Source organism: Cnephaeus nilssonii (genome assembly GCF_951640355.1).
Source record: "Cnephaeus nilssonii genome assembly, chromosome: 14".
NCBI lineage: Eukaryota > Metazoa > Chordata > Mammalia > Chiroptera > Vespertilionidae > Cnephaeus > Cnephaeus nilssonii.
The window spans coordinates 55,311,585-55,332,202 of NC_137085.1; the positions used below are offsets into that span (position 1 = coordinate 55,311,585).

The window sequence follows — 20,618 nt, forward strand, 5'->3', positions numbered from 1 at the left end:
GATAGAGAGCTCCCTCATAGTGCTCTCAGGGCTGGCTGAAGGGCTGCCTGTGTCTCACAGCACCTCCGGGTGTGTCCTCACCAGCAGTGTGTCGGCCCCCCCGACGATGCTCAGGCCCAGCCCTGTTCGCCCTTTGGAAATCTCGATTGTTGTTTCGCAGCCCGGGATGATGGGGCAGGTCGCAGGATCAGAAGCAAAGATTGCTGGTGTTGACGACCTGCTTGTACCTAAACATGAAATGAAATACAGATTGATTAGAAGGCATATGCAGTACACTCACCACATTGGTTGTCTTTGGGAGAATGAGCAGAAAAGTGGACCCAAGACTGGGGACAAAGAAGACTTCAAATTCACTCCAATATTTCACATTCCACTGGAGCCAAACAAACTTCCTATGAAATCATGGTTGGTAGAGCTCAGAAATGAGGTGTGTGGCAGGACCCAAAACACAGTCCGGGAAGGCCACAGAGCACAAGGAACGTGAACAATTTTGGTCATGGCGCCTGTTTTTCAGGGCTTCTCTGTCTTTGATTCCTTTTCTTCTTAACCCAGAGTCTCTCTTCTTCTGCAACCAGTCTGAGCATTACACAACCGAACTTAATTAATACCTGAGTTTATAAAATGTCAAGTGAGACGCACTCACAGTATCTTTCCTGCATCTCACTTGATGTTTTATAAACTCATATATTACATACTGCTACATATCCTATATAATAAAGATGTAATAAAGATGTAATATGCAAAGATGTAATGGTCATTATGCCGTGAAATGTAAAGACCGACTGCATAACGACCGGATCACGGATCAGCAGGAAGGTGGGGCAGCGAGCTACAAGTGGGCGGTGGAGAGCTACAAGGTGGGGCAGAGCAGCAAACTATGAGGGGGGGCGGGGGGGCGGAGGGAGCTACAGGAGGGTGGGGCAGTGGGCAGAGAGCTACAGGAGGGGGCAGGGCAGCAAGCTATGAGGGGGGATGGGGGGAGCTACAGGAGAGCGGGGCAGCAGGTGGAGAGCTACTGGAGGGTGGCAGTGAGCTACTGGCGAGCTACTGGCGCACGGATTCGTGCACAGGGCTGCTAGTATGCTCATAATTGGATAGACAAGAATAGATCATGAAAAACCAAGGTGAACATACGTTCACACCTCATTTTATTCTAGTCTTCATTGCCTATGTTTAATGATACACCAAAGAGCAGCCAGCAAACAGCATATTTGGGGAAAGCTGGGACACTTGGTAAAGCAGCTTTATAGACAAGATGCTCTTTTTAGGAAATCGGAGACAGACTATTTTCTTGCTCCTGAAATGGTACGAGCAGGTGTAAGATGTTTTCTTTTAGTTATGTTTTAATTTAGCAGTTCATATTTTTATAGACAATGCTATTTAGGGATCAACATAAAATAAAAAATGAGAAAACTTCCATTCAATCTTTAAATAATTCATTGAAATACCCTGTCTTTCTAAATAATCACTTTCATTAGATATGTATAACTTAAACTGCTATTTCCTTAAAAAACTGTCCAAAGGACTGAATATTGCAATTTAGAAGCCAAAAGAAATTTTTTTTCACCAATTGCAGAAAAAGTCAATGTGTTTTTTTAATGCTGCAAAACTTGAAACTTATTGTTTTAGTAAACGCCAGTGTAATTTTTCTTAAAAAGATAACTGGAAGGAATTGTTTGTCCCAATATACTAAACTGGCATTTTAATGAGAAAAGTGTTGTCCCATAGGCCACATACAACCATTTCATTTGACAGGATCGACTGTTAGACCCAAATGACAGAGCTTGGGTTGACTACAAACACCTGTGGCAATGACTAGCATTTTTAAGAGTTTCCCATAGTGCCAGGCAACTCTGATTCCTCTGATGACGTGGCATCACTGTATCCATTTTACAGTGTATCCATTTCAAACACTGAGGCTTAGAGAAGTTAAATTACTGCTCAGTATAAAAAAGACAATGTACAGCCCTGGCTTGTTTTGCTCAACGGTTAGATCGGTTAATTCGTCAGCCCAAGGACTGAGTCGCAGGTTCAATTCCTGGTCAAGGGCACGTATCACATCTGGTCTGGGAACGAGTGAGAGGCAACCAATCGATGTATCTTTCTTATGTTGATGTTTCTCTCTCTTACCCCTCCTCTCTTCCACGCTTTCTAAAAATCAATGGAAAAAATATCCTCACTCTTCGGGTGAGGATTAAAAAAGGAAATGTACGAAACGATGTTTTTAATTCATTAGTCAGATACCCAGAGTCAAGGTACCCTTAGCAAAAGGTCCTTGGGAACAAAGGGTGCCACTCCTTTGTTTCAGAGATGAAGAGGCTGACACTCAGAGCGGTGGATGGGTTTCCTAAGGCCGGTTAACATACAGCACACACATCACCCATCTAATGGTCAGTACTCCTGCCCTTTATACAGCTTTCACCAAAGGGTACTGGGTGTCCTAACTACAGCCTTTCAACACTGATCTCCAGGCAGGCCGCTGGCTCCCACGTGGAGACGGCTGCTGAGCCTGAGTGTGCCGAGGGTGCCAGGTGTGCAGGACTCACGAGACCAGCCCTTACTTCGGACGGGCTCCGGTTCTGGGGAGCCAGGTGACGGGACCATCGGAGACTGGGAACTGTTCTTTTTTTCGCCATTGGTTGTACCAGCTGCTGAAGCAACAGCCTGGGAATCTGGATTCTCGGCCCGAATGGTAAGTTTCACTGTCGTCTTGGTTGTTTTCAAAAGGCTAATAAACTGGCAGGGGGTTGGTGTGAAGGGGGAACAAAATTCAAAGACAAATTAGTAGACGTATACAATTAAGTCACTATTATAGCTGGACTCTAAAACCATCTATGGTGGAGAGAAAAGTCAGAGGCAAATTCTTTCCCTGTCAGGATTTGGGGGGCCAAGAAAGAATGGCTATAGTTTCATTCTAGTTTCCTTAATTGTCTAATATTAAGGCCACAGGTACCTTCTACTGTAAGTCCAGTTCTGACTCTACTCTTCCTTATGTAAGTATAGGGCTTTCAACTTTGTATATTTCCAATTAGGTATGTCCATTTCTTTGGATCACTACAACCCTGGACTATATTTGGGGTATTTTACCACTGCTGACTCTACAGAGAATCTGAAGCAGCCTACACAAACATTTAAAAAATGGAATTGGGGTGGGAACTAGGTGGAGGGAAGGAATGAGGGGAAGGGGGGGACCATCTATAATACTCTCAATTAAGATTTGAAAACAAAAAGCAGGATAAGGAAAACTATGCAACAGAAAAATCAAGTCAAATGGAGTTATGTGAGTAAAGGGATCAACCTCTACAATTAAAACAAAATGGAACAAGCGATTCCAGCTTCTTGCTGGCCAATGTAGAAATGGAAACACTCGCACACCGACTCTCGAGTCCTGCTCCTAGCACTTCTGTATGAGATTCCTAAGGATTACGAACACTTCTGAGGAAGAGGAAACACAGGTACAAATAAATGTTAATCCCAATAAAAGTTATACATACCTTTTGGACTAACTTCAGCTGGCTTTATCTCATATTTAATGGCTGAGTCCTAAAATCTGCTCATAAAGCAATATGCTTAGTGACTAGTTATGGGACCTAACATTCATTAAAAAATGTTCCTTTGGTCTTAACACTAAGTTGACCCTTGTTTAGAAGTCTAAACTTTTCCTCAGAGACAATGGAAATGGTATTTATAAAAAATGTTCACTAACTACTGAATTTACCAGGCAACAGAAAATAGCTCAACATTGCCTTCACTGAAAAATAGAAAACAAAAATTGAAGAACTTCCAAATAATCTTTTCTCTTCCTTAAGGCTATCCATCTATTATAGCCACATAGCTCTGATTTCCTATGGCCAACCACACAGACAAACACAGGGCCCCATGCACACACACATACCGTGGCCATGCTTAAGGATGGGTTCACAGCACATTCGTTTTTTGTTTAAGAAAAAAAATACCTTTTCAACAGGATAGCCAACAACAACTTCATCATCGATAGCCAAGATCTGATCTCCAACTTTGAGCCGCCCATCCTAAATGGAAGCATGGCAGGTTTGAATGATTCTGCAGAAGTAACTTTCTCCTCCACCACTTTCTGATGTGGAAAGGGGGAGGCCTCACCTTGGCCGCGACCCCGTGCTCCGTCAGACTCTTTATGATGACTCCTCTGAGTGTGTCTTCTTCACTGATAGCAATGCCCAAACCCCCTTGATCCTAGAGAAACACAAACAAGACCACTCAGAAAATCTGAAACATCAACTTTATTCAAATGGAAAGGTATGCGGCCATAATTTCTGAACATCATCATCTGCCCAGGGGCTAAAAAAAGGAACTCAAACTGTTCTAACATCTACTACTAGAAATTTCTTCTTCTCTTAAGCAACCTTTCAAGTTTTTTTAAATGGGAATAATTTCTCCTCCATCAAATATTCAAATACAGAGTGGAGCAAAAGTAGGTTTACAGTTGTTCCTATGAAAAATAATACAATAATTAATCCATAATAATACAGGAATAAACTCTTTTCCATACCCACAACTGTAAACCTACTTTGGCCTAACCCAGTATTTTCACTTCTCCCAAATGTCTACTACCTCTAGTATCTTTAGCATATGTATACAGCAACATATCTCTAGTAACTTAGCAAAATATCCTGGGAACAAAAATGTATTCAATAATTCAATGAGTATATGATGTTTGAGAATTTTCTTGTAACTGGCTGGCTGAATCAGTGTCCCCCTGCTTCCTTGTTCTGGCCTAGGCTTCCAAATAACACCTGAGCCTGGCTCCTTCGCCCCCTCTGCGCCTCTTTCTTGAGCAGGTAGGCCGCAATGACTGCTGCCAGCTGTGTCCCTTCGGGGGCTCCGGCCCAGCGCGGTTTCTCTAGGGACTTGTGTTTTGATCTGGTGCAGAGTGAAAATGCTCTCAACTCTGAGCCCAAGGACCTGCCCTGAACACCTGGCAAGGCTAGACAGCCACACCTACTTTGTATTTTCCACTTTTGCTCTTATCAAAACCAAATGTTCCGTAATACTGTTTACCTTTAATATAAATGCTCACAAAACTAAAACAGGATTTAACATTTTCATTCTGGTTTGAGCTGGGCTCCTCTTCCACTACAGTCTCCATCCAGGAAAATGTAAAGCAAAAAAGAGAAAAGGGAATCTCGCCATGTTTCTTCTGAAAGGTATACAAGAGCCCAAGCCCGCTATCAGGCCTTTCGGATCATGACCATGACATCCAGGCAAGGTTCCCTAACTTTAGAGATCGCCAGCATGTGGCTTTTAGGAGGGAGATACTCAACGCCTGCCAACCTGCAGGCTCTCCCTGAGCATCTGCCCACTACTGCTCTCCTTCAGGCAATCGGTCATGTATAGAAGACAAAACTGCACTTTTAGGGTGAACAGAACTCGGTCCTAATTTACTTCCTGCCTAGCTGTAGAAATCTGGATATGCCACTTAATATCTCTAAACCTCAACTTTCTTATCTAAGAACAAACAAAAAAGGAATAATAACATTTGCCCAACAACAAGGCTGCTGTGAGGATCAAGTGCAGTAAGAAAGGGCTTGAAAGCTTGATGCATTATACAAGTGTTGTTCTGACACATATTCCTTCTGCTAATAACTCTACAGGACAAAACCAAAGTTACTTCAAAATTTAAAGAATTGAATTCTTTAAACATGCCAGTATTCTGAAACCCCAAACTCTGATCCAGCAGTCAAAGAATCAGGATTGAGAAGTAGGAAGGCCGGTGTGCTACCACACTGGCAAATCCCAATGCCAATGCATAGCGTAAACCATTTGGTTACCCTCTATTTGGGATTTTCCATGGTAACGGTCTTTCCTATTATTACAAAGAAACATTTGTTTGAATAAGTAATACTCTATATCTATAGTGAGATATACAGTAGATATACTCTATAGTGAGACATAGAGTATTTGTTCTATTATTCTCTATTGTACTCGGGCAAGTTCTTTACTATTACAGCAGGCATTTGCTGGCTGTTTATCTAACACTCATTCTCATCTTACTCCTTTGCACAAACTCATATACAAACTCATTTTCATTAGACTATCCAGTCCCCCTCCCTTTGTTGCCTCAAATAACACACATGCTCTCCCCCACCTCTCTCTGCCTATGTTTTCAGTGATGGTGTTCAAATATGTACACAAACCCTTTGATACTCTTCCCTTCAAGAAGGGATTCTTGAGCGGGGCTGGACTTGGTGACGTGATGGTAATAAACAAAATAAAGGAGAAGTGATGATGTGCAATTCCACAACTTTGTCAGAAAGGGCACCTGAGCTTCCTCCGTGCTCTTTTTCTTGGGTCATTTGCCATGCCAGGGGCCGTGCCATGAGGGCACTAAAGCAGCTCCATGCAGAGGAAGTAAGGTGTCTTGCTGGCGGTCCTGTAAGTAAACCGTCTTGGCTGGCTGTGGCTCCTCCAGCCCCAACCAAATCTTCAGACGAGTTGCAGCCCTAGCTGGCAGTTTTCTGGCAACTGTACAAGTGAGTCTGAACCAGACCACCCAGCTAAACTGCTCCCGAATTCCTGACCCACAGAAACGGTGAGAATAATAAATGTCTACTGTTTTAATCGTTAACTTTGGAGGGAATTTCCTATGTAGCAATAGAGAAGTAGCTCCACAGTTAGAGTCTGAATGATTGAAGTTAGTTGCACAATTCTATTCCATGGCTCAGGAGAAGGTATATGATCTGAACTGGTTCAGTTAGGATGAATTTCAGGAGTTTTGCTTAGAATTTTGAGACAGTCACTCTATCTCCCAACCCCCACTATATGAGAAAGAAGTAGCCCTTGACCCCTATTATGGTTCGCAGTCACTCTAAAACTATGAACACGACCAGTCTTGGGGTCAAGCTGCCACTGTGTATAGCTGTGCAGGAGCAGGAGGAATGGGCTCTGATGACATTGCTGAGCCACAAGGTCAACTGTCCTGAGGCCACAAATCCATTCCTTAAGACTGATGGAGCCTGTTTTTGTATAAATATGCTGCAATTCCACTTAGAATATACTACAAAAACAAATACATACACATCTATAGACAATAATGGATTGTCAGGTAAGTAAGGACAATGGGGTGTGAGTGTGCAATTTCTTTTCTAATTGCTCAACTTTCCACCTCACTTCAGCCACAGCACAGAGCATCCTTAATAAAAATAGATCTTAGAAACTTTGTTTTGAGCTAGTTATTAAAACATCACCAAAAAATAAAAAATGAAAACATCACCATAAGGGGAATGTGAAACAAATTAAGGAAACGTATTTATGGAGGAACAGTTGTACAATTAAAGAGCTAAAAAAAAGTAAACAGGAATTAAAAGTAGAAATAAACCAAACAAACTACTCTTATTATCAGGAGGACTGTTTTAAAGTTGGAAGAGACCCGAAAATTTAGAAGAAAAACTCTTAATTGTATTTGAAGACTGTCATCCTATATAATAGAAGCCTAATATGCAAATTGTCCCCTCGACCAGGAGTTTGACCAGGAGTTCGACCAGGGGGAAAGGAGGCCCCGGCCGGCAGCGGAGGCAGGCAGCCTGGGGAAGGAAGGACCTGGCTGGCAGCCGGCAGCCACTAGGGACCCCACCCATGCACAAATTTTGTGCACTGAGCTTCCAGTTATAGTATAAAATTAAGTGGAAATGAAACAGATCTCTGGCAATCATGTAATGTTGTTACCTGCTTTGATGTATATGTATTTCCCTACAGCAAAATGTGCTAAAAAGAAATCTTTAACAAAAAATATGTCTGTTAAACTGAATTAGCATTTCAGGCAGCCACTGGGTGTTCATTTATAAACCACATACACATTATGAGCTTTTTGTTTATACTTTTATTTTCCCACTTAAAAAAAGAATTAAAAAGAAAAAGATAATAGACCTGTCAAGAGAGTTTCTAAGGAGTCAAAACAGAACTCAAAATGACCTGTTACATGAGTTCAAATTTTCATACAACAACTATTCTCTCCTTCCTGACTCTCCCGATCTTAACATCTTCCCCTGTGCACATACTATGTGTAAGCATGCATTCACTCTTCCCTCCCTAATGCTTAGTATGAACTATGGTACACAATTCCACATAAGATAATGGGAGAAAAAGTGTAAGAGTTATTACTTCTCTCAATATGCAATTTAAATGTATAGATAATACACTCACCTGAAAGTTTAGCATAAGAGATACGTTCTTGATTACATGACAACTAAATGAAGACATTAATAGTAAGCATTATATAGGCCAGAATATTGAAGCAATATTTCTAAATAAACAGAGGTGAGATTATGCTAGGTCTTGAGTTATGTAGGATTTGGATAAGCTTTAAAAAAAGCAGAAGGACATCCTGATATAAGCAAAGGCAAGGAGAGATGAATTCTTAAACTAATCACCATGGGCTCTTGATTCAAGTCAGTTTGATGAAGTAGAGGATTCTTACAAGGAACATATTTGGAACCTGGGAAAAGTAACATAACCCTGAAATCAGCAGGGGAAAGAGGAAGGTATTAGCTCTCTTACATGGAAATAGAATTAGGGATTCTTAAAGTGTATAGACTTCTTGGTAGAAGAGGAAAAGGCCTTAATGACTTCTGTTCTTTTCTCTCTAACCTACAACACGAATTGCCCATTAAGAAGGACTTCTCTTACATGTATATGCAGACTTATCTATTGTAGAAAAGCAACCAATAAAGTCACAGTATTTTTTTCTCCTAAATGCTTAACAGGGTCTGACCATGTGCCAGGCATTATGCCAACCACTTGATAAACAACTCATTTAATCTTTACAATTACCTACATCAAAGATCATATTGTCCTCTCCAATTTACAGGCGAGAAGACTGAGGCCAAGGAAGGTCACACAATGTGTCAAGTGTATACCTGCTGAAGTGGGGACTCAACCCTGAGGCACTGCTTCTAACGCTCAGCCTCAGCATCGTGCTGCACTGCCTCACACCTGGAGCGTGGCAGCATCTCATGTAAGTACCCTCCTGTCCCCCACTCCTCCTCCCTCCTTCCTCTTCTCCCTCAGCTCTCCAATGCTCTTTCTGCCTGTACTCTCGTTCATCCACTGTCCACCTGCAGACCAGCATGGCCCTGCAGCACCTAACAGCCTGTACAGGTTTCTAGTCAGCAAACTACTTCTTTAAAGTGGTCATTTGAACTGAAGGTTCTGATCTTCTCAAAAGCAAATTCCTCATCGATGTCTATTAACAAAACTTCTAGAATTTGAGCTTTCAGTTTTTTTTAATATATATTTTATTGATTTTTCACAGAGAGGAAGGAAGAGGGATAGAGAGCTAGAAACATCGATGATAGAGAAACATCGACCAGCTGCCTCCTGCACACCCCCCACCGGGGGATGTGCCCGCAACCAATGTACATGCCCTTGACCGGAATCGAACCTGGGACCTTCCAGTCCGCAGACCGACGCTCCATCCACTGAGCCCAACCGGCTTCGGCTGAGCTTTCAGTTTTATGAAGGAAAAGAAACCATCATTTCTGTTTCTTTATTCTTTAATTTCCCTCTTGGCAGATCCCTGGTAAATAGATCAAAGGAGGGACCACAAAATCTCATACCTTGGGGTGCCATAAAGGAGGGAAAGGAGGGTCCCTACTAAAATATCAATTAGCACAGTGGTTCTCCCCCTTCAGCATTCATTGCAATCACTGAGGAGGCTTACTGAACACAGACTGCGGACCACCCCGTTACTCAGCAGGTCTGAGTGGCCCCAAGCACCTGCATTTCTAACAAGATCCTAGGTAATGCTGACGGATGTTGCTGGTGGAGACCACACTTTTGAGAACCAGTGGATGAGGACAGCAATGTGAATATCATTTCAATCCAATTCAAAGCAGATTTACCTTGGGAAGCTCCAGATGTTGCACATTTGTAAATGAACTGAAGTCCACAGCTGCATCTGAAGTGGCAACACTTGGCTCAGCCTGATAGAGAGAAAGAAACGGCAAAATGGGCAATGGGGTGTCATGTATTTTTATTTGTTCAAATTTAAGAGCCACTTAGACAAAAATTATTTTATATATTGCAATTTATTATTACTATTTGGAGAAAACAGTATATTCTCTCCAAAATACTACTGAGGTGTGTTTAGACAGCAGTTATTTTAGAGCAGAGACACAATGTGGTTTTCCAAGCTGCCTTGATTTACACTATAGTGAAATCTAGTAGCAACCCAGCTACAAAACAGTGAAACTCATTGAAACACAGAACACCAGCAGAGGTATCATTCACTATTCTTTACTGTGTTAGCCATCAAGTGAATTTAAGAGCTATTAAATGTTCTACCTGAAAATTGTTAAAATACTCCATTTCACTAAGAGACATGCTTGGTACAGCCCATAGAAAATAAAATGTTCCCTTTATAATAATGGAAAACCACTTGATTCAGTTCACCAGAAGGAGACAATAGTCCGCTTGTCTTACGTACAGATAAATCCCAATGCTTATGTGTTTACTGAGGGAACAGTGTTTCCTTTCCTACACCTTTTCTCACTGATGACCCTCATGGATCCTCTAATTTTCTCTCTATTTTTTCTATTACTTCCTTCTATTCATCTGAAACATGCAGCCAAAGCTTTTCCAAATAAAAACAAAACTTCCACCAAAAACTCTTTTGTCACCTTCTAGCCACTGCCTTCTTTGTCTTAACTTCTTGCCCATTATTTGCTTTCTCAGAAATCACTAATAATCTCCTAATTGTCAACTCCAATGGACATTCTTTAATCATTTTCTTACCTCTTTGCAGTATTCAAGGTTGTAGAACATACCCTTCTATTTTTTTTTAATGTTTGGGTGGGTTGTTATTTATATACTAGAGGCCCAGTGCATGAATTTGTGCACACTGAAAGGAAAGTAATTAGAAGAAATATTTTAGAGGCTGGTGAGGGTCCATGGGAGGGCTCCAGGAAGTGTCCAGCCTGTCTTGCCCAGTCCTGATTGGGGCTGATTGGGGCCAGCAGGCCGGCCTAGGAGGGACCACGGGAGGTTGGCTGGCCAGGGAGGGACCGTGGAGGGGGGGGCGCTCCAGGGTGTGTCCAGCCCGTCTCGCCCTGTCCCCATCAGCCGGACCCGAGCAGCAAGCTAACCTAGCAGTCGGAGCGTCTGCCCCCTGGTGGTCAGTGCACATCATAGTGACTGGTTGCGCAGTTGACCAAACAGTCGACCGACCGGTCAGACACTTAGCATATTAGGCTTTTATATATATAGATATATCAGCTTTAACTATAGGGACAATGATGATCATGGATTTTTAAAAAATATTTTTAAATTGATTTTTAGAGAGAGAGGAAAAGAAAGAGAAACATCCATGTGAGAGCGCAACATCAGCTGCCTCATGCACTAGGAGCTTGCAAACAGGGGCATGGGCCCTGATCTGGAGTTGAACCAGCAACCTTTTGGTACACAGGTCAATGCCCAACCAAATGAGCCACACTGGCCAGGGCCCATTCTTCTTGAAATGTGGTCTCATCAGCTGCTATGCAGCATGTCCACCTGGCTCTACTTCATCATCTCTGAGCATATGTATCAGCCTTCTTCCTGATTGTTATTACATAATCCCGACCTTGGCCCTGTTCTCTATAAATGTTCTCTGTAGTCATGTGCCTCAGCTTTCACACCAAATCTGCATCTAAGATAATTCATCTCTAAACTCTAGACCAAATGTCCCAATGTAAACTATACTTCACTCTTAGGCTGCCTAAATACATGTCTTCTAGTTTTACAAATATTTATTCCTCTTTTTATTTATTTACATATTTTGGTAAAAGTCACCCATCCATCAAGTCACCAAGTCAGACATCTGGAAGCCTTGTATCTTATCTGTTTCACCCGCCAGTCTATTCCCTGCTCAAAGTACAGTACCTGATACAATCAGGCAGACACCCAATAACTATTTGTTGGATAAATAAATTCTCAACCACTCATTTTTTCCTTAATGAGTACATTTAGTTGGGGATGAAGTAATGTCAATTTGGGTCCTAAACATCTGATGTCACCATTTCCATTTTTTATTTTTTACATCAGTTAGGACCTTAACTATCTTTCTCCTGAACTACTCTGATAATTTTCTTATTCCCCTTTACTTGACTTTCTTCCCAGCAACCTCTGATTTTTCTCTGCACCATTTCCAGAGATGTCTTCAAAAATTAGTTCTGATTCTTTGAGTTCCCAACAACATGGCCTCCAAGACAAAGTCTCCATCATATTCCTATGATCTGACCCTCCTCCTTCCCTTGCCAGTGACCCTGCCTCACCAGCTCCCCATTCCCTGCCTCACACTGTTCAGTATGCTCTGCAATTTCCAATTGTCTGCATTTGCCAGATCTTCCACACCATTCCTCAACCCTTTGCTTCTTTGTGCCCCCAAGTCTTCTACTTCCAACCTACACGTTACCTCCTCTATAAAATCCTATTCTCTCTCTCTAGAGGTGGAATCGGCACCTCCTCTTCTACCTTCATTATTCCCTAAGTGAACTTTATTAATAGCCTTCATGTTAGTGGTGAGCTTACTTACTCGAGTGCTTCTTGTACTGGGCTATAACCTCCATGGGGGCCAAGGCTATGACTTATTTATCTTTGACAGCCTTGTAAGGGTTCTATAATTGTGAGCTGAATTAAGTGGCATATCAATCAAATCTTCCCGGAGACACAAACATGAGCTACATACCTCCTTATTTTGAAGATTCTCTGAGGTAGAAGGCAAAGATTCTACTGTATTTCCAGGACACACAGCCATCTGACACGCTGCATCTTTATTCCTAAAAGGAAATGCACTGACCTATCACATCATAATGCTTCATATTATTTCAACATTTTACTTTAAGACTCAGAAGGATTAATAGAGAAAATTCTGTAACCCCAAAGACCTGGAACTGCAACACTAAAACATTTATAAATGCTTTATTTTCATTCAAAATAACAGAACTGAAAGGCTAACGAACATTATTTAGTAAACCAGAAAAAGGAAATGCTCACCTGATAAAGATTATTTTCACTTTAGAAGGGGCACATTTAATGATTGAGGAAGCATTCTGATGACTTCTTCCATATAAAATTTGCCCATTGATCTATGGGAAATAAATATCATTAATTGAGCCTGGAATTTTAATTTTTAAAATTTTTAGCATCCTATCTAGCTAATGAACTATATGTTTTCCCTATTTTATTTTGTTTTTTAAAAGATATTTTATTGATTTTTTTTACAGAGAGGAAAGGAGAAGGATAGAGAGTTAGAAACATTGATGAGAGAGAAACATCGATCAGCTGCCTCCTGCACACCCCACACTGGGGATGTGCCCACAACCAAGGTATATGCCCTTGACTGGAATCGAACCTGGGATCCTTCAGTCCCCAGGCCGACACTCTACCACTGAGCCAAACCGGTTAGGGCTGTTATTCTGTTATTCTTATTTTAAAATAATATTTCATATATATATATATATATATATATATATATATATATATATATATAAAATAAAAGCATAATATACTAATTAAATCGGGCATGCTTCCTTCCGGACAAAGCCCCAGTGGGCGGGGTCCATGGTGGCAGTGGGTACGGGCCGGGGCCAAGGCCCTTGCATGAATTTCATGCATCGGGCCTCTAATATACATATATAAAATCTCCATCCTTTCCAGAACATGAACCTGACTTTGATGGTGAATAAAGAAAAGCTCATTTAGAAGCCAACATTAAAATGGTGTCATATGGTCTGAGCTCCAAGAGCTAAGGAGGCAGCATTTGGACTGATGAAGGAGAGCAGACAGTGAATTTCCTGGCGGGCACTGGGCTTCAGTGCACTTTGTACAAAGCAGGGCTCTGTGGGAGCACATGTGACCTGCACAGAGCATTCAGAGAAGCCCTATACTGTCATATTTTCTAATTTGTCTCAAAACTCAAGGCTTGGGCATGGGCCACTGGGAGAAGCAATGCTGATAGAAGCAGGATTTGGCAGTACATTGTGTCTATGCAGCACAGCACCTGATGAAAACTGCTGGTCTTCTAATCCAGCGGTCACCAACTTTCGGACCTCACAGACAACCAGTGGTCCACAGACCACCGGTTGGTGACTGCTGTTCTAGTCATTTAGCCATTGCTGACTGAGCCTTTCTAACCAATAGAGAAATACACAAGTACGGGAAGAGCATTAAGGCAACATAAAAACATGGATCCCAGCCTATAGGAGGCAAGGGCAAACAAAACAAGCAGATACAGTTCTAAAACTATCAAGTATGGTCCACAAGTTTATTTTGTTTGGAGGGCTGAGTTACTGTTTTAGTTATTTAGACTTAACCTTGACCCCAAGGCACCCAACATCTGTCACTTGTACTATTAGCAATACAACTTTCAGAATGTCCAGTGGGCCAATCTCATCATGGGGAGTGATTGGTCATTTGGCTTTTCAAAAGCTCTTAATAAAAATGCAGCACACACAAAAAAAGTTTTTGAAGTGTAATCTTTATTACTGTCTTGGGGCAAAAATTGTTTCTGGTGCTACATAGTCATGACCTTTAAATTAAAGTTAATGGGAACATGGACGCTACTTAGTAGAGATTTGCTTTAGTGCCAAATTTGCTGTAATGCATCTATTTTATTAGGCAAGCAATAGTTTTCTCCGTCACTCTATGAGGCCCAGGTGAATTTTCTAGAAACTAATGATTCCTCTGTACCGATTCTGCAAAAGTAAATTCAGCATTTTCCACAAGAAATTACCTCTAGAAGCTCATCTGCAATCTGCAACCGACCATCTTTCCCAGCTGCTCCATTTGGATCAATCCCCACTATAAAGACACTCATCCTGGATCGGTCTTTGTTCCCAGCAAGACTTAGACCCAAACCACTCCGACCTTTCTCCAGTTCAATCATATGCAGCTCGCCGGTCAGAGTCCCATAACGTTCTCTGATATTTTCTACACGTAACAACAATAAGAGTATAGGTATTGAGAGTTAATTCATAGTCAAATGCTACTTAGAATAGCCTCAAAAGGGCATTATTTGTACCAAAATAATGCTTTGTAGTTAAGAAAAGTGAAGTAGACTGGCTACCTGGGTTTCCTGGACTACCCAAACTTTAAGGAATTTCTTTGCATCGACGGTGCAGAGAGTATAATGTCTGATTAATCAGTGTACCTGGGTGATCAGGTGCAAGAGTGATCACATTAACAAACTCTCAGCTTGTGATTAAAACAGAAATATAATTTATCATTTTCAGAGGAGAACTGAACACTGAGTATTCATCTTTTTAAAAACAATTTTTTTTTTTTTTTACTGATTTCTGAGAAGGGAGAGGGAGAGAGAGATAGAAACATCAATGAGAGTGAATCATTGATTGGCTGCCGCCTGCATGCTGCACACTGGGGATCAAGCCCATAACCCAGGCATGTGCCCTGACCAGGATTTGAACTGTAACCTCTTGGTTCATAGGTTGACGCTCAACCACTGAACCATGCTGGCCAGGCCATTTATTTTTAATTTATATTTTTATTGATTTTTAGAGAGAGAGAGGAAGAGAAAGATTTGTTGTTGCACTATATAAGCATTCTTTGGTTTGCTTCCTGTGCCCTGACCAGAGATCAAACCCGCAACCTTGATGTATCGGGACAATGCTCTAACCCAGTGGTCGGCAAACTCATTAGTCAACAGAGCCAAATATCAACAGTACAACGATTGAAATTTCTTTTGAGAGTAAAATTTTTTAAACTTAAACTTCTTCTAATGTCACTTCTTCAAAATAGACTCTCTCAGGCCGTGGTATTTTGTGGAAGAGCCACACTCAAGGGGCCAAAGAGCCGCATGTGGCTCGCAAGCCGCAGTTTGCCGACCACGGCTCTAACCAACTGAGCTACCCGTCCAGGGCGGGAGTACTCATCTTGATTGGTCAGTGGAAGCTTTTCTCCCACAGGAAAATCTGCACTGTGTGTCACATCATGCTGCACAGTTGCTTGGTCCATATATCCAGAATAAAGGGAATGGGTTCATTATTGCACAGAGCCATCAGGTCAGGACAATTCGATGTACCTGTCCCAGCTTTTGGACACTTTTCCTAAGCAGATTAGACCATCCATATCTCCCATCCCACATGTTCAATAGTTAGAATTTATTCTTTAAACTGAGAAGGCAAGGCCAAGTGTAGGGCCCCAGCCACAGGCGCAGTGGAGGAATCAGCCAGTAGCAGCAGTAATTGTCAGGCTGTGAGGGAGCCATGCTAGAGGCCCCGTCCAAGGGAATCCACTCAACCACAGCTCCTTGACAGATTAGTAAGAAGCTGCTGTCTTAAGCCATGAAGTTTTGGGTAGCTTGTAACATGACAACAGGTAACTGAAATATTCTATTTAATGTTTTCCTCAGAATATATTCTGGTGGATTAGTAATATACTCTAATTTCATTGAAAATAAACTGAGAACTGTAAACTTTAGAAAATGTTACTACATCGCTGATGACATGTATTCTATATTGATTCTTAATTGGATCAATTTCATAAACTACCATTTCCTGAATCCTAGAATCTAGCAACACACCCTTTACATTCTTTCCTTCTGAAAAGCATGCCATTTATCTTAAAGGAAATAATTATACTTTTTAAATGAAACTTTTTAAAGTACTGACACAGTTATAACTTTTGGCTGAATTTTTAGTATTGCCCTGTAAAATGGTTTATCTCCTTAGGAAACAAGAGACACCCCATGATCCTAACAACAGCTGCCTTTGGATGCTTCCTGTGCATCAGGAATTGTGGTCAGCATTCCTCAGACATTATCTAATTTAACGTTAGCAACTGGAGGTAAACACTGTATTTTAAAAAGAGGGACAAACCACTAAGCTAATACTTACAGGTGGTTAAACAACTGCCAAATGCCCAAAGTTGTTATCTCAATAATTACACAGTATTACCACCCTAGTAGAGAAAATACCAAAATTCAAGGCAGAATAGCAACAATGGGAGGACTCTGAGACCTAGAGAGGGGAGACTACTAGTTCAGGACCACAGGAAGCTGGCCCAGTACTAGCTTCGGAGAGAGTGCCCCGCCTGCCTTCCTTAGTTCTCCTGTAAATGGCAAAGTGGGCTTTCACAGGAATGCAGACTGGAAGGAAGGGAAGAAAATGATTTCATGCCCGGGGAATGCATGCTGTATTCAAGCAAAAACAAACAGTGCTTTTTTTCCCCTTACACAAAACTGCAGTATTTATAACCAAAGCTGAAACATCCTTATTCATCCAGGGCATCAGCCTTGAGAAACACAGACTATTTTAATACCTCTGACAATTAAATGCATTACAAAAAGACAACTTACTCCAGCTGTAACCAAACTCATCCTCTTTGTCCCCTTCTTCTGAGACCCTGCTTGCAGATGACTGGGCATGATCGCCGCTCATTTCTGCAAATGCTGAAGGAGGGGGCAGAGGCACAGGGCACAATAGAGCCTTCTCTGGCTCCATTTCTGACTGACTGGGTGCCTGTAGGAACAAGAGGAATGCTGTGGGTATGCGCACATCAAAGGAAAAAAAGCGAAGGAAAAGAAATAAGAAAATAATGTAAAAAACAAAAAACTGGCTTTAAAAGATATGATACATAAATAATGGGGGAAAAATAGATATATTTACAAATTGGTAGACAGGATTCAGGTAAACTTCATACAAACAAAGCGGTATGTTCAGAAAACAATTCATTAAATTGTTATTTGGTATTTTAAGGTGATAAACTATTCAATAACTTAAATAACTTAAGATGAAAAATTATACAACTTCCCCTTCTGGAAAAGAACTTTCATTCAAAAGTTAATCATAAATGTCCAGGGGTCTGGGCAAGATCTGGGGGGTCTAGAAAAGTCTTTCAAGAAACTAGAAAAAAATAGCCACAAATTAATTAAAAAAAAAAGACGTTCAAAGCCTGTTAGTGAGACTACATATAAATAATTTTTTATTGCTACCCGAATCCTCTCTCCAAATGACTCAATGCATCCCTGAAAATGTTACTCATGCAGGTTCATCTCCCAGGGAGCCAGCTTGTCAGTATGGAGGACACAGACTTGGGTCTGAGGGATGGCTTTGAGGGACAGCACTGTCATTCCCTTGCCAAAGTAGCTCAAAAGGTAAATGAGAAATCATGGGGAAAAACTGCATATAAACCCAAAGAATACACTTGCTGCCCACAGAGGTCCTAATCCAAAGAAAGGATTTGGTATCACCAAGTTGCAGATAATCAAACAAAATATTAGAGTTTAGAAGGACCTTAACTCAATGAATTCATTTTGTGGATTAATAACCTGAGACCATGAAAAGTGAAATGTTTTGATTGAAATCACACAGTAGCACTAGAGATCTTTTTGCTTAATTTTTAACCCAACCCAATGTACTTTCCATCATGCAGGCTGTCTCATCCAATTTCCACCGTAAGACAGTTAAGTACCTAATTCAAGGCTCAGAGATACCTGGCTAACGTTCTAACCCTGGTATGGCACTATCCCTGATGCCTTGAATCTCTATTTTCCTATCCTTCTTTATTTTACCTTTTATTCTACACAAAAATCCCTCTAATATGCCTTATTTTATTTTACATGTGTATATTTGGAAAAAAGGCTGTGATTTAAAAATAAAAAACTTCTTACAGAACACACAAAATGATAGGCACAAATACTTAGGGATTATTAATTGGTGTCAGAATCAGAATACCACAAAATATACCTAATAATAAAATTATATGGCACTGAATGTAATCTTTCTTTAATGATTCATAAAGCCCTTCAGGATTCTAAGCTACCACACAATGATCATAATAAACACAAATTACTACTGCTTTTCTGGCAAAACTTATTGATAGAGACTTACAGGGCAATTGATTTTTCAAATTACAGAATGTGCTGTATTAAAATATTCAGTTTACACACAATTGCCCAAACAGACAAGAATCACTAGTACAAACAACCCCCTTGTTACCTTCCCAAATGCTGGGCCACAAAACTCTCAAATTAACAATGTACAAATAAAAAGTGAACAAACAAAAAACCTAATGTGACCCAATAAAGGTTCATTAAACATACCAAGTTGGTGGGGAATATGTAATTTAAAATTTTGCTAATTAAAATAAAAAAATTACTTCTTTGTAACAGTGGAAAATGTTAGCAAACATGAATTAAGCTCATTTAACTATTACAATTAGAATGAAATCAATTTAACTTTCCCATATTTTAATAAATTGATGGTATACATTTTATAGGTATTACTTATTGCATACTTGTTCTGAGTTGTTATTTTCCTTAAAAACAAAATAAACAAAGCCTGTTTGCCTACAAACTGTTCAGGATCTTAGGCATATTTCTATGCTTGAGTATAAATTGAAAGGGTGCCCTACCATAGCTGAGGAATCATAAAACGAATCCATGCCTGTGTTTACTAAAGGCAACCAGGTGTTCTATTTCCCTGCCCCTAACACATTCATTCTCACTGAGATAGTATAGTAGCTTGTCGCTGACACTTCTTAAAAATCTGTTAATAAAAATGTAGCTGTTTAACAAAGATGGATTAGTTTTCATTGGTAAACATGCAACGGCACTTGAAATCACTCCATGCCATGTACGCCCACAGTGTAATGTACACACACAGCACACGACAGCACACCACGTACTCATGAAAACTTCACACTAGGACAAACCTTAAATGGTGTGGGAGCAAAAGGGTTAGTTGGGGAACAATGGAAGGCAACTCTACTTGAATTCTGCAATTCCTACAGTAACAGAAAACATATTCCTTCAGAGACATAGCCTTTGGTTTTCCTCGTTACCATACCATGAAATTCCAATGAATATTCATAAAATGCTTCCTGAGAGAAATTGTTCACAGCTTTCTTCCTTTTCACAATCGCATTACAGTATCTTTAGCCTTGCAATTTTTTGTTTCAGTTTTGGATTTATAATTCCATCAGTTATGAGAATATCCCAAGTACAGATTTACAAGCATTGCAACAGCTACGCATTTCCTGAGTCAGGCAGTGACATGGAAGCACTGTATGACTATTCCACGGACTCCTATACGTACACGACTTTCCGTGGAGTGGTCAACTCCTAGGAGAGCTTTTAGGACCACCTTGTTTAGGTCTGTTAAACATTTAAACCAATACACAGTTTTAAAGAAATTATGTGGCAGTCGTCCATACATCTGACAACTAACCAAGATTTAAGTATCAGAAAATTTAATGCACAGCAAAATACAGAAAAGGCACTGAACTCACAATTACCCCTTACTCTTCAGAAGGACCATCTAATTCAGCTATAAAAATGTTTTGGCGAGAAAATGCGCTTAAGAAAGGATTTACATGCCCACTCCAAACACACAGTTGTCGTGTTTTGTTTTTCCCCCCTGCCCAAATCTAGTAAACAGTGAACTGGGACAAAGGCACAGCAGTAACACAGAACAAAACATGTGCAAAAGGCAAGGAAGGGCAAGACAATGGGCATTATCCAACCTTGTCAGCGATGAACTGCAGAGAATCAGCAAATGGGTTAGTGCTGCTGAAGTTGTACTGAGGGTAAAGGCTGTGCGTCAAGGAAGGCAAGGGGGATTTCTAAAAGGAAACATAAGAGGCGCTGAGCC

At 40.8% G+C, this 20,618-nt stretch overlaps 1 protein-coding gene across 7 annotated transcripts in view; it reads right to left on the reverse strand.

Moving 5' to 3' along the window:
• The window catches only part of MPDZ (multiple PDZ domain crumbs cell polarity complex component), a 179,160-nt gene that overhangs the window by 15,193 nt on the left and 143,349 nt on the right, over window positions 1-20,618 (reverse strand). For 5 of the 7 annotated variants that reach the window (XM_079790095.1, XM_079790093.1, XM_079790089.1 and 2 more), the window contains 10 exons: window positions 20,491-20,589; window positions 17,324-17,486; window positions 14,744-14,940; window positions 13,006-13,097; window positions 12,698-12,788; window positions 9,876-9,956; window positions 4,120-4,212; window positions 3,957-4,031; window positions 2,562-2,736; window positions 82-227 (listed from right to left, as the gene is read on the reverse strand). In XM_079790095.1, coding sequence (XP_079646221.1) covers window positions 82-227; window positions 2,562-2,736; window positions 3,957-4,031; window positions 4,120-4,212; window positions 9,876-9,956; window positions 12,698-12,788; window positions 13,006-13,097; window positions 14,744-14,940; window positions 17,324-17,486; window positions 20,491-20,589 — 1,212 coding nt within the window. The remainder of the gene's footprint in view (window positions 1-81; window positions 228-2,561; window positions 2,737-3,956; window positions 4,032-4,119; window positions 4,213-9,875; window positions 9,957-12,697; window positions 12,789-13,005; window positions 13,098-14,743; window positions 14,941-17,323; window positions 17,487-20,490; window positions 20,590-20,618) is intronic. The other 2 variants (XM_079790094.1, XM_079790092.1) reach the window with 1 other exon arrangement.